Below are 12,909 nucleotides of genomic sequence, written 5' to 3' on the forward strand. Positions count from 1 at the left end.
AAAAGTATTTTTAAACAAATTTAAGACAATAATGCCGTAGTCACAGAAAAAAATTGTCGTGCAATTGACTTCTGCCTTTGAATATCTTTGTTGTGCGACGTAGTTATTGCAAGTATTGTCCGCAAACAGCAATTTGAAATTAAAAGCACTGATGTAAGTAGGTAAGTAAAGCAAGCACACATGCTTTAGTTTCGACAGCTATTGCAGTGGCTTTGGTTTATTGGGTGATACGTAAGTAAATTACATAAAGTTTCGATACGTTAAATTGCAAAGTCACGGTGATTTCCTAAACTTTGCCCCCCGAGAAACCAACGCAACACGACGATAGTTTGCGTAGTTCATTACTAATTGTTCACGTTGCTTTAATTTGCCGTAAACATCGTTTCATCAATTACCCCTCCTTAGGGAAGCTGTTTCCCATATTTTGGTGGCAAGGTCGTGTGCAAACCGACTTTTCGTACCGTGTGCATAACTCTTGGTATTACGTCACACGATTGACTTCATTTATTGAATCCGGGATGAGATTGTAGACATGAATTAGTGGCAAAATATCTGATTCATGAACTGATCGCTTGTCTTTCATTTGTGAAGTTGTTTTGAAATCGGCCCAAACCGGTTCCTGTAGATTTTGTATCTTCGTGGACTTTGGAATGACTTTTCTTGTTCCAATAATGTTATTGGGAAATGTGGTTGCGATACTCATCTTTGTAGCTCTTCATTCTTTATTGCTGTCATCGAATTTGCCAAGGAATGTTAACTGTGCTGACAGTTGCATGCTACAGCAAAATGTTTATTTGGGATACAATACAATAGAAATAAAAGGACCTTAAAACACAACTCCAATAACGCCTTTACCTATGGTAAACAATGCAACGGCTACATACGAGTTGCATTTGTGTTGCATGCTACAGATGTCATTAAACCACACAAAACAGAACCACATCAATCTTTGCCGGCAGCATAATTTGCTTGATTAAGCTCTTAAGCCTTACACTGCATTCCGAGTCTTGTCGCCAAATATAGCCAAGAGCTAGACTTTGAGCCCTCTAATTTTTCCCACGTTTGCTGATAACCAGCCATCACGTCAGAAGGTGATGTCCTCACACCAGTGTGTAGCGTGACAATGCCTGTTTAAGGAACCCGCTTATGGTGGTTATTAGCGGCTATTAAACGCACTATTAGCCAGACCTTGCGTGCCAAGGCTTGATAACGATATGCAGATGTTCTAGTCAGACCGGGTCCGCTCCACAACCATGAAGTCCAGCCCTTCGCATAGGCGGATGCGGACTGGAGCTAATTGCAGACCACGCCATTGTTATCACGGCTAGTTTGAGTTTCTGGTGCGGCCACGCCAAGCCAGTGGCACGCAACATGGGCGTAATAGTGAGCCCGATGTCCTGGAGGTCATTTACACTTAGCTTATTGGCACTTTGCTTTCGTAGTCGTGTATGATTGCTATTGTTTGAGGAACTCGGTTGACTACCGTGTTTCGCTTTGGTAGTAAAGTGGGTTCGATCGCGTGACAGCGGGAATGATATCACGGAGATCAGAAAACCTGAACAATTAACCTTTTGGGGTAATTAGATGCAATTTCCGGTTATTTTGTTTACAATGATGTTTTCTACTCAATGTAAATATATTTACAACCTATTTTTTGCGCTGTTAATTTTTAAATTCAATATTATTTCATTTCCGATTAAATGTGTTTATCTTTCACGCTGTATACTGCAGTACATGGAGTAAATATATATACGCCTTCTACTTATTAAATAAAAAGCGGGTTATTAGAATTGGGCGCGAAAAATTGTGAAATTACGCCTAACATAAATAAATAACTGCCGAATCTCGACGCGCTTAGCCACCGTCCTCGTTAGTATAGTGGTGAGTATCCCCGCCTGTCACGCGGGAGACCGGGGTTCGATTCCCCGACGGGGAGCGCCTTTTCTTGGCAGATTATATATTTGAAATTTGTTTTTCGATTAATTTTCCGCGTTACGCTAAAAATCGCACTTTTAAATTAGTTTTTGGCAACATGAAAAACACATAAACCGACGAATAATCAAACCAAAACAAATGCAAAATCACATATTTGAATTTAAAATGTACTGCTCTTCCGGTACAAATTGTACGTGCTGTACTGTTACGACGTTTCGTCTGCCATTCAGCGAGACTTTATTAGGTATTGATAACCGCCAATTTAAACTTAAACCACACTAAAACATTCAGTGCTTGTAAATTGATGCCAGAAGATTAGTATATTTTAAATTGCAATATGCCTGGCAGAAACAGGAGTTTCACGTGTTTAAATTTCGATACTGACCGACCCAAAATACCCTTGTCGCAAGTAGTTTATCACAGTTTTTTCTGCTTTTCAACAATGAAATAAATCAATTGGTTTTCAACGTGCATTCTTCTGTGAATTTATTCATCCGCAAGGTGGCACTCGTAAGACTGAGGAGTAGTTCGTCACCTGGGAGATAACAGCGCTCGATACATTTGAATCTTATCGGAAATAGCTTCAAATCCTGTTTTGTCTATAGTAGATATTTCCACACAAATAATTAATACCAAAAACACAATGCATCACTTCAATCCTTGGTACCTAACGGATCGACGCTGACTGCAAAGTGGAATAATCTTTGTCTTGCTAGTTGGCCCAAATGATCATCGTCGGTCACAAGCTGCACTGATAAGAAGGCATATACTTGGACAACTGTTTTTGTCGTTTTTAAATTATATTAGAATTAAAACTATTGGCATTAACACGAATCAATTTCAATTCTAACTGTATCGGATTTTTATCATTACAACAATAAAATAGTGAAAACTATACGATAATTTTAAAACCATGACATCTACCTCTGGATTTTAACAAAGCCAGATTATAGTTTTTGAAACATTGAAATAACGTATTTTGCGCATATAATATGATTTGGGTGAAAGCCGAGCCGATAGCGCTATTGGATCCCAAACAGTAGTTTTGGCCATATTGCGCTCCACGTGGTTTGTCTGTGTTGATTGTTACCTAGTTTGGTACCCAACATATCGACGATTGACTGAAAGGTACCACAAAGTGGAAATCTGTGTGCCTGCTAGTCTACCAGCTAGCACAGTGCCACTTCAACAGCTGCACTGATGAGACCTTACAGGTCGAAACTGTGCGTGTATACACCCTGTCTGCAGCTCTCATTGATTATTATGGCTCTTTTGCGCATATAATTTGAAAGAACGTGTTATATAAGTATAGCCGCAAGATGGCAGCAACGCGTAAGATTTCAGGAAATCCGGAGACTGGTTTTAATTTCGCCGTCAGTCTGGTGCAAAATTGGCATTAAAATCGAATATGCAAATTCCATAAATTCAAGGATGCTCTCATTGTTTTGTAGTGGCAAGTTTTTCTGGGCTAGGACGGTTATGGGAGGGTAATACTGCAAAGTAGATAATAACATGGATATGCTGTCGGCAAATTTCCACTCGTGCTTGTCTTTCGAACGGGTCTCGCACGCGATATAAGTTTTCCAAATCCTGATCAACTGAAGAATCCACTTTTGCGCAAATGTCCGTTTGTCTTCCGTTACATCGTGGTTAATGATAATGGCAACAATCTATATGCTCGGGAAATCTTAGCTGAATTTTCGATGCTCTGTCAATTGAATTTATTAATCAGCTTTGAAGCACCACATATCATTTATTGCCGACAGCATCAAAGAAAGCACCAACATCGGCACATCGTCAATACAATAAACGCAAAAGCAGTGTATTTGCACACGAACATAGAAAATATATCTTTCACATTAACAGTACAAGGAAATAAATGGAAAAGCAGCATATAAGCACGTGATTCAGAAATTATGATATGTGTTTGTTTGCAACAACCAAAGTCAGTCTATTTGCTTGTCCTGACTAAACTTTTAACAAATACAGACACATTTTACACAAAAATAGTATGTAAGGATGACAGTTACTGAGTAGACCGTATAAATAATAAAATAAAGTGGAGAATGTGTGGAAGATGTCTGCTTGATATCTTCAACGTTGAAGTATTTTATTTGTGCCTTGAAAAAAGGCTTAAACAGACGCACATATTGTGTTGAAATAAAGTAAGGTTTTAACGGCGCTGCATTTTCTTGGTTGTTTCTGATTTGTATGTTTTTAGGAAGATGACAATGATAAGGTTGGCAATGCAAGTATTTAAAATTGCTGGGTATGTGCTTATCGTCTTATAATTTGGAACAATAAACGCGAAGGGAGACAGGGTTATCAAATACATTGCTGTGTATAAACAGAGGTCCCAAAAAGCATTTTGTCGCTCACGCTTTATTCCGATGGATACATTATTACGTCACAGCTTGTACCTCGCCTTAAGTTTCAAGACCCTGCCACAAAGCGCAATCGTAATGCGTGAAAAGATAAAAAGGGGCCGCGAACTATGCGTACGCAACCCTTGGGGGTGTGGGCGGGGTTGATGACGTTGGTCTGGATTCCACGTTGCTGCGCGAACTCGCTACAGAGTGGACCCGACCATTGCTCTCACCACCCCCCGGGAACACTTTTCCCGCCGAACTTGACTTTTGCGAAAAGTACCACGCCCCCCCTGCTATTAAAGCCAACAACACAACTCCCCCGACCGAACAGCCGATGATCAAACCCAAGTTTTGACCTGGGATGTTTTCTTCCGGACACCGTTCGTCACTTCCGCCGGCTGCTTCGAGTTTACTGCACGCGCTGGCGAGCAACTCGTTCGCGCTTAAGGTGTAAAGAAATGAGGAAGAAGTGTTGTTAACGAAGTAGTTGATGACTTGCGTATTTTCGATCTTCACTTCCACATCGACCAAAACTCCATAGAAGTAAGTCTTCCTGTTTATGTTGGTAACCCGGCTGTTATAGCGGCCGAGCACGGTTGCAGCATCTGCAATCAGAATATTCCTCAGTATCACGCCTGTTGTGGTGTTGGCAAATTCCTGAAAACAAATATAAATTTTTAGAAACCGGACTATCCAGACCGTCTTATCCCAACTAAGACTTAGTATCGGCTTTCTTCGACTATTTTTATGCAACAGAGACCTTTTGTTGGTTAGAAGAACTTTGTTTTTACAGATATATATATTTCGTTTAGTTATAGGCAACGTCAGTATTACTTGAATCTTTTAGAAAAATATTGATTCACATTAGACGACTTTTACCCGCACTTTCATACGTTGGGGGGCACAATTATTTGGATATTTAAGCAAAAATAAATTAAAAGCCATAATCTTTAAAGCAATACTGCCTAACGATTGGAATATAAGCAAGACGCAATATTTCACTGACAGCACATTTTTGGTTGACAAGAATCCGCATGGTGGCGCTCAAAAGTAAAGCGATGTTTGTTTTTGCGATTGAAAACGTCGGGCGGGCGTTCGGGCGTTCGGGCGGGCGGGCGGGTGATTGGCAGCATTGGTCATGCGCCCGACCCATATACCAAAATGAAAACCTGATCGGGATTCGTGGCCACAATGACCAGGGTTCAAATCCCGGTTTGGTAAAAAAAATCAGGTTTACAGAGGAAAGAATGCTACATAATTTAATAAAACGACCCAATTCACTATAGTTAACATGACTTTCGGAATAAGCAGACATATCTAATCACTCGCCATGGAACTTAAATATGTATCACACAAGCGAACTCCTATAGGAGTTTGTTCATCGCACGTAAAAGCTTCAACAAACGTGCTATGATTTGCTCTTACTCTATGTATATAAACGTTACTACGCGGAAGATCAAAAAATCTTGCCGCGTCTTTCAAAACTGTAATAGTATTCAGTGTGTTGTGAATTTAGTAAATTAATAGATCCCAACATTTTTCAGTAAATTCAATCGTTCAGGCAAGAGTTTTTTTACTTTCAACCCTATACATTTGTCAACTACATAACGCGCGTATTTACAAGTTGCCGCGCACCCGGTTGAGCACCACTGGTCGAAACCGAAAAGGCGAAAGAAACGAAAATAATACGAAAAATAATTTTCACACTCACATCAACAACTGCGTCTGTTTGATTTTCAACATGAATTAAAACTCCTTCAAACAATTCAGTCGCGTTCACATCTTTATTGGCCGTGCTTTGCTGCAATGCTTGTTCAATTTGCTGAAAACAACGTCAAACTCTCATTACCTTTAAGTCATTTGTGGTTTTGACCGTGTTTTATGTAATACATATATATTTCGCTTGTAGAAAAAAAAACAGATGCCAGGTCTTAGTTACCTGTAACACTGTTTTGTGATTCTGGTACGTTATCATACAGTTCTACCTTTTTTGCCAAATGCACAGTTATATAATTTGTTCAATAGGGGAAATTCCCATTTGTGTTATAGTGCATATAATTGTTCCTCTGTTGTTCATTTGACCTCGTTTCGAATCCGATTTGGCGTATTTTGAAAAATGCCGAAGACATTCCAGAATTATGACCGATTACTGTTCCCAAGTAACGAGCAATAAAAAACAACTTGATTGTACCTTAATTATAGACTCGAGTTGCAGGGGTTGCGAGGTACTACTTTCAACTGTAGTCTGAACTGATTCCATCGCGGTGGTTGTCGTCGACAGTGCAGTTGTATCTGGTTCTGGAGTAGTCGTTGTATCTTGTGGGCAACCAGCAAGCGTGCCGCCGGCTGCTTCGAGTTTATCGCACGTGACTTCAAGAAGGCTGTCCTCCCGTAACGTGTAATTGAAGTTTGACGTCGTTGAATCGAGAAAGAAGTTGGTGACGTCGGTGTTGCTTGCTTTCACCACTACATCCAACATGATCGCATAAAAGAAAATTTTCCGTTCTCTGGTTTGAAATCGCGTGGTGAAATCTTCCAGCACTGCTGAGTTATTGGCGTCGATTATTTCGCCAATCGCCATCCCAGTTGTACTCCCGGCAAATGCCTATGAGCAGAATTACAGTTTTTTAACATTTGTGTAAAGTTTGTTTTTCTGTGACAAATCATTGCAGCTTACTTGTTTAATACAAACATGCTACTTATTGAAAGCATTGGATTACATCATAAATATTTGTAACGTAAAGTAAAATTAAATTTTATAAGTTACTTTTAAACTTTGGAACTAACAAAGTTATTGACCTCTAAATCGACAGCGTGGTAACGTTTTTGGGTCGAAAATGTCAAATTATTGAGAAAAAGAAAAAAGAAAAAAAAAACAAGACGACATTTCATTTTCACACACATTTTACAAAAGTACAATTCTAAGCTATCACCACGGCTGCATGGCATCACTGGCAATAATGAAGCGTATAGCAAGCTGTTGAAAATGGGCGTCGTGGATTAACTTGCGTTCAAACAGGTTTTGACAAATCTCCAATAACTCACCGTAATTTCTTGCTCGTTTTGAGCTTCAACAAATAAAACAACACCATTGAAGAGTTTGGTTGCGTTGATACTGCTGTTGGTTTGATTCAACGCTTGCCGAGCTTCCTGCGGGTTTTAATAACGATTACTTTTTGAGAGATAATCATGGTGTTGGTGTTGTAGGACAGACCGTGCGCCGTGACGCCCTGTTGCGACGTTTTACGTTTTCAAGGGAAAATAACGTAAAAATCGTCACCGTGTCTTTGCTATCTCCAGTGACACTATCTCACTAAATAGTCTCTGCAGTAGGTTTAAAAGTGTTTTGAAACTAAGTCTGTCACATGAAGTGCTCAAAAACTATTGCAATTTTTCGTATGTCCGATTTTCTACACCGATTCTCTTCGTTTATCGAAAGAATTGAGGAACGTTTTCTCCTTGTGCGATGAAATTTGCCAAATGCATCGCACAACTTTTCCCTTAAATATGGATTTCAAAACAATATACTCCTGTCTTTTGACAGAATTACGTTTACCTTCAAACACATAAACAACTTTAACTTGTCATACACCCAAAAGACAAGAAAACACCCACCTCGATTATTGATGAAACCATAAGAGGAGCTGGTGTCGTGGTGGCCGGCATTGTAGTTATTTCTGGTGCAGGTTCAGTACGTTGTGTAGTAATTTCTATTGCCATAACAGTTGTTGGGCTTTCATTGGTAGATTGCACCGCGACTGTCGGATCCACAGGCGTGGTAGTTTCGCTCTCCATATTTGTCATGGTTGTGGTTGTCACAGTGTCTGTGGTAGCAGTTGAATTTATAGTGTCTGAAATACCAGTTGCGGCTACGGTGCTTGTGGATTGTGTGACGTTTTCTGTAGCATTTGTAGTTGTGTTGTTGTTGTTTGGTGCTGCTATGGTTGTTAGAGGATTGGTGGTGTTCGAAGGAGAGGTTGTAATTACCTATTTAAACAACACATTCAGAATTATAGTTAAGTTACACGTTTTTACATACAGTGATGTTTAGTGGTTAATTTTTTTAATCCAAATCACACAATTTAAATCGGTTTTGTAGTCGTTCAATGTTGCTTAAGGTAACTACGTCATCTGACATGAAATATACTACGATAGATATAAGCTAACATTTACCTTTGAGTTTTCAGACACAAAAATGCCAGTTTCATACCATGAGTAACAATAATGTAACCCAGGGATACTCATTTGTGCTCGTGAATCACCAGGTGAATTTAGTAAATATGTGGACCAACACAGACCAATGTTTAAAAGGCAAGGAAATGTAGCATTTTGTAACACATGTGAAAATAAAACATTTTTGACCCATACATTAAGCAAGACAATATCAAATTATCGCCACATGATCTTAATCAATGTAAGTAAAATAAACTGAGAATATGTTATGGAAAATTTTGTGGCCCGCCAATAGATCAGCGTGGACTGCAAGATGAACAACCTGTTGAAAACCTTACGGGTTGAACACAAGTTGATACGTCTGTATTTTCTGAAAACTAAAATCAATACCGCGCAAGCATTATCTGCGTGACGTCGGTCAGGTCAGGTCCTTATAATGATGGAGCTACACCAACCGCGTCCTTCAAACTGATCATGGCATAAGTTTATGCCGAAACGTTTTTCAAACATGACAATGTTAATAACAATATGGGCCAGTCTTTTTATTCTTAAAATCAATATTTTGTTGAATAAATATAATTATAAAAACCTGGGTGGTTGTAGCATGTGTGAGGTTGGTCGTGCTGTTGTCTGTGACAGTTACAGACGTCATGATGGTTGAATTTGTTTCTCCTCCCACGGTTGTTGTTTCATTAGAAACCATGACAGTGGCGTTTGTAGTTGTTGTCGTGTTTTGATCTGGAAGAGAAGATTGCAACATAATACGTTGCTTATCCTCCCGCACAGTATGTTTTAACTGGAAAAACTTATACGCCTACATTATAATAGAATCGACAATACACATTTTGGTATCATTGCAGACTGTGTTTTTCAACAGTCAGTCGTCTACTTTGTTTTTTGTTGAAAACACCCTTTCGCAACAAATTTCTCTTTACGCAATTTGAATGAATATTATCTGAATTATAAAATAACATAGACATAATACATCTTTCCCGCATGCTTATAGCTTAACGTTATGGACAAGAAAAAACTTAAAACCTGCTTGTACAGCATTATTTGACAAAAACAAGCTATAAGTTCAATGTTTTAATTCTTGTAAATACTTGTCAGCGTGACGGTTTCGGAAACATTTGTTGTTGCTATAGCTACTGTATAAAAAAATGTATTTATTGAAGTTGTTTTTGCGTCTTTCACACTGTTTAATTCTTGCTTTGAATATAAGTAGTTAATTGTATTATACAATGTGCTGTATAACCTTGACAATATTTCAATGACACGTTATATGCATTGCAAAAAAGGTGGTTCCCCAACCAAACAATTTTGTCGAGCTTCAGCCCCCTAGCAAAATAAAGTCCAGAAAATCTTATGTTGAGTTAGCCGTATTCATTTCAGATGCAATGTTCACTTTCGCAGGTGTTGATACGCTATACGAAAAAGCAATTTACAGACAAACATGGGTTGCCAGCGATGCGTGTCAACGAAAATTCGTCGACTAGAACAACAGTCGCGTATTTTGCGCGGTTAGAAAACGATGTAGCCAGGCAAACACTCTTGTCGATGGATACGTTGCGCATCCTGTTGCCCACATTCTCTGTGATGTTTGGACGTTTTTGAACACCACTTCAACGCACAACGTTCCACACCTTGAACTAACACATGCTTCAATGCAATTCACCACCGGGGCTCTTTGACTGAGCTTTCTATAACCCCATAATGCCTATTAACACGAGTTTGTTATTTCGACAATGCAGTTAAAGGGGTTGACGAGGTCGTTGTTCAGCTAAATGCCGTGATTTCGAATCCCCTACGGGTGTGTCTTTGAGTGGGCAAACCCCACGGAAACGTGATGGGTTCCACATTCTCGACGTAAAATCCAGGGATGGGTTGACGAAAATAATCACTTGATGCTATCACAAATTGCATAGAGAAGATCAGATACGTTTCCAAACCGTGCATGTTTATTTACCCAGAATGTAACACACCCAATGTTGTTTCAGAATTAATAAACGTCAAACACATGACGATGATTTGGGAATAGAAGAGATCTGTCATCGCCCAACCGTTTTGTTTAGATAGAGGTAACTTTTATAAAAAAAAATGCATCAATATAAAAAATTTAAATACCCCAATTTTTAGTATTTAAAATACGCATCATCAGATAGAGGATTCATAAAGTGTTTAATGAAGAGCTTTGCATTTTAACAATATCCTGTAAAGTTATACGACGCTTGATGAATGAAAAAGTAAAAAAAAACATCTCCTTTGTCAGCTTTGATATAAACATGCATACCTAACCAATTAGCCTGTTCATGTTTCGCAAAAACTAATCGAATCAAAATAGAACTTTTGGTTTACCCGATGTTGTCGGCTTCCTTGTTACCGCCCACCGGTCAGTCATTTTTTTAAAACATTGCGTCAAAACTTGTTTTGTTCTCAAATATATTACCAACAGGCTAAACAGTGTTCGCCAAAGAGCCATTGTCAAATATTAGCAACAAATTTGCGGTGAATCTAAAATTCCGTTTTACCAATTTAGAGCGATTTCCGCGGGAAATACAAAGCGACCTTTTGCGGACAGAAAGTTAAATATCGGAATGGTACTAGTTGTCTATTATACTGGAATATGGGAACGCTTTAATTTTGTTCTAATTTCAAATTTATAAAACATCGAGATGTTGTTTTTACACTTTTACAGCCCGTATTTGCACTCGTCATAAGAAGAACTGATATTGGGTAATTTTTTGAGGTACAATTGAAATTCTTTTAATTTTAGTATTACAAATATTCCGTTGAGAAAGTTGTTTTGCATTGAAATCAAACATCTTTAAAATACTTTTTGCAGAACACTTATTATGGCTTCTCCATTTCGCTTTGGACGTTCATAGATAGAACACAGTACATTTTACTTGATTTGACAAAAACAAGTCATTTCACGTCCCAATGCGCATGTGGAAACTTGACGCCTCCACAACACACAAGAGCTGTCTTGTCTTCATCACAATGTTTTAATGATCTATATACGATAGCTAAGATTGGCACGAAAGGGCCTTCGCAGTGGGGCGATCCATGCGATTGCATGAAACACTTCTGCGTGTTTATCACAACACACTTACAGCTTTTCTGTTGTTTATCACTAACAAGCGCCACAACAAACCAAATTTTTACTCACCCACAGCGGAACTTGAGACGATTGTCAAAGCGAGAAACCAAAGGCAGTTCATTCTTGATGACAACAGCATTGCTTAAAACTGACACTTGCTGTTGAAACAATAAGGCAAAGTACAATTAAACCATGCACCACAGCAATACGTTGCGACTGAGGAAGAAAAAGGCCTTTCCCGTCTCTTAGGCAGACGCTTGCTCACTGTAGCCAATGGGGCGTTAACCCACCACTGTTGAGGCAACGACTTTCGTTATGCCCGAGACTGCTGTTGACTTACGCGTTACCGTGGTAACGTCTGCGTGTGCAATGCAGTTGTCGCTTGCGGGATTTCTCGACGGCGTGAAGCGTTCCCAACGTGTGGGCGCCCTTGTGTAAAATACCTCTCCTTGTGGTTTTGTTTTCTGGAAATTCTTGCTTGTTTATGTGAGTGGTGAAGCGAGAAGTTTGTCTTAAGTGGGTTATGCGTGAAGTACTGCTGGATCGAAAATTAGGTTTGTCCTGCAGTTGTTCACTTTCCTCACCGTGTTACAATAACGGTAAAGCATAAGTACAACAATGGGAGAATGACGAAGCAATCTCTGAGTCATTTCACGGGCCTTTACAAAATAATCCACCCATCAAAAATTTTAGCTGTTTATTTCATTTCCGTTGTGATATTACATCATAATTACGCAACAGCAATAAAGCCAATAATGTTTAAAAGTGAGCCGCAGACAGGCCACTATTTGGTCTCATCAGTGCAACTTGAGGACTCGTGACGATCTTGACAGCTGAATAGCCTGGCAAAAACTTCTACATTGTGGTGACTCGGTTTGGTAGGACATTAGGTACAATCCACCTGAGACGAATCAAAATGGAACACTCTTCGGCCAAGCGACCTTGGCAAACCAATACTGCGTCTTCGCCTGTCCATTTAGCTGACAAGATCGCCAACTTCCAACAAATTTCACTGATGAAACCAACGTAGAAAGAGACCCTGTCATGATTGAAGTTTATTGGCGTTTAAATTTATGGTAAACCGTGACTGTCAAATGTTATTTATGGCCTAAATTACCATCACGAGATTCCTACCCTTGACTTATCCGATATATCGGACGCAATGGATTAAAAACAATTACAGAAAGAACGTTCAAATTAACAACCCTGTGGTAAATAGCGATTTGGGGGACTTTGGTTGTTGCACCATTCTCGTAAAGCAATTTGTTCGATCCAAGTACAAAAAATCTTACTGTCTAACTACAAATTGAAGTGAAAATTTAAATATTTAGG

At 39.1% G+C, this 12,909-nt stretch overlaps 1 protein-coding gene and 1 non-coding gene across 2 annotated transcripts; one reads left to right on the forward strand and one right to left on the reverse strand.

The window, feature by feature from the left end:
* The first annotated feature begins 1,864 nt into the window (after positions 1–1,864).
* Positions 1,865–1,936, forward strand: Trnad-guc (transfer RNA aspartic acid (anticodon GUC)). Its single transcript has one exon. It is a non-coding gene; the product is annotated as a tRNA-Asp (tRNA).
* A 1,738-nt stretch (positions 1,937–3,674) lies between these two features.
* Positions 3,675–11,783, reverse strand: LOC145902566 (uncharacterized). The gene is made up of 7 exons (XM_082990588.1): positions 11,647–11,783; positions 9,067–9,215; positions 7,920–8,291; positions 7,350–7,454; positions 6,496–6,909; positions 6,016–6,126; positions 3,675–4,961 (listed from the first exon to the last, which is right to left on the reverse strand). The coding sequence occupies exons 1-7, from the start codon at positions 11,714–11,716 to the stop codon at positions 4,428–4,430; spliced, it is 1,755 nt and encodes a 584-aa protein (XP_082846714.1). The 5' UTR covers positions 11,717–11,783; the 3' UTR covers positions 3,675–4,427.
* Between the last annotated feature and the right edge of the window lie 1,126 nt (positions 11,784–12,909).

This window comes from Ascidia mentula, chromosome 5 (genome assembly GCF_947561715.1).
Source record: "Ascidia mentula chromosome 5, kaAscMent1.1, whole genome shotgun sequence".
Lineage (NCBI taxonomy): Eukaryota > Metazoa > Chordata > Ascidiacea > Phlebobranchia > Ascidiidae > Ascidia > Ascidia mentula.

Coding starts and splice junctions, on each gene's coding strand:
- LOC145902566 (XM_082990588.1), bottom strand. CDS start 11,716: ATGCTGTTGTCATCAAGAATGAACTGCCTTTGGTTTCTCGCTTTGACA. Junction 7,455..7,919: donor TGGTTTCATCAATAATCGAG/GTGGGTGTTTTC, acceptor TAAAACCCGCAG/GAAGCTCGGCAAGCGTTGAA. Junction 4,962..6,015: donor AAACAGACGCAGTTGTTGAT/GTGAGTGTGAAA, acceptor ATTTGTTTTCAG/GAATTTGCCAACACCACAAC.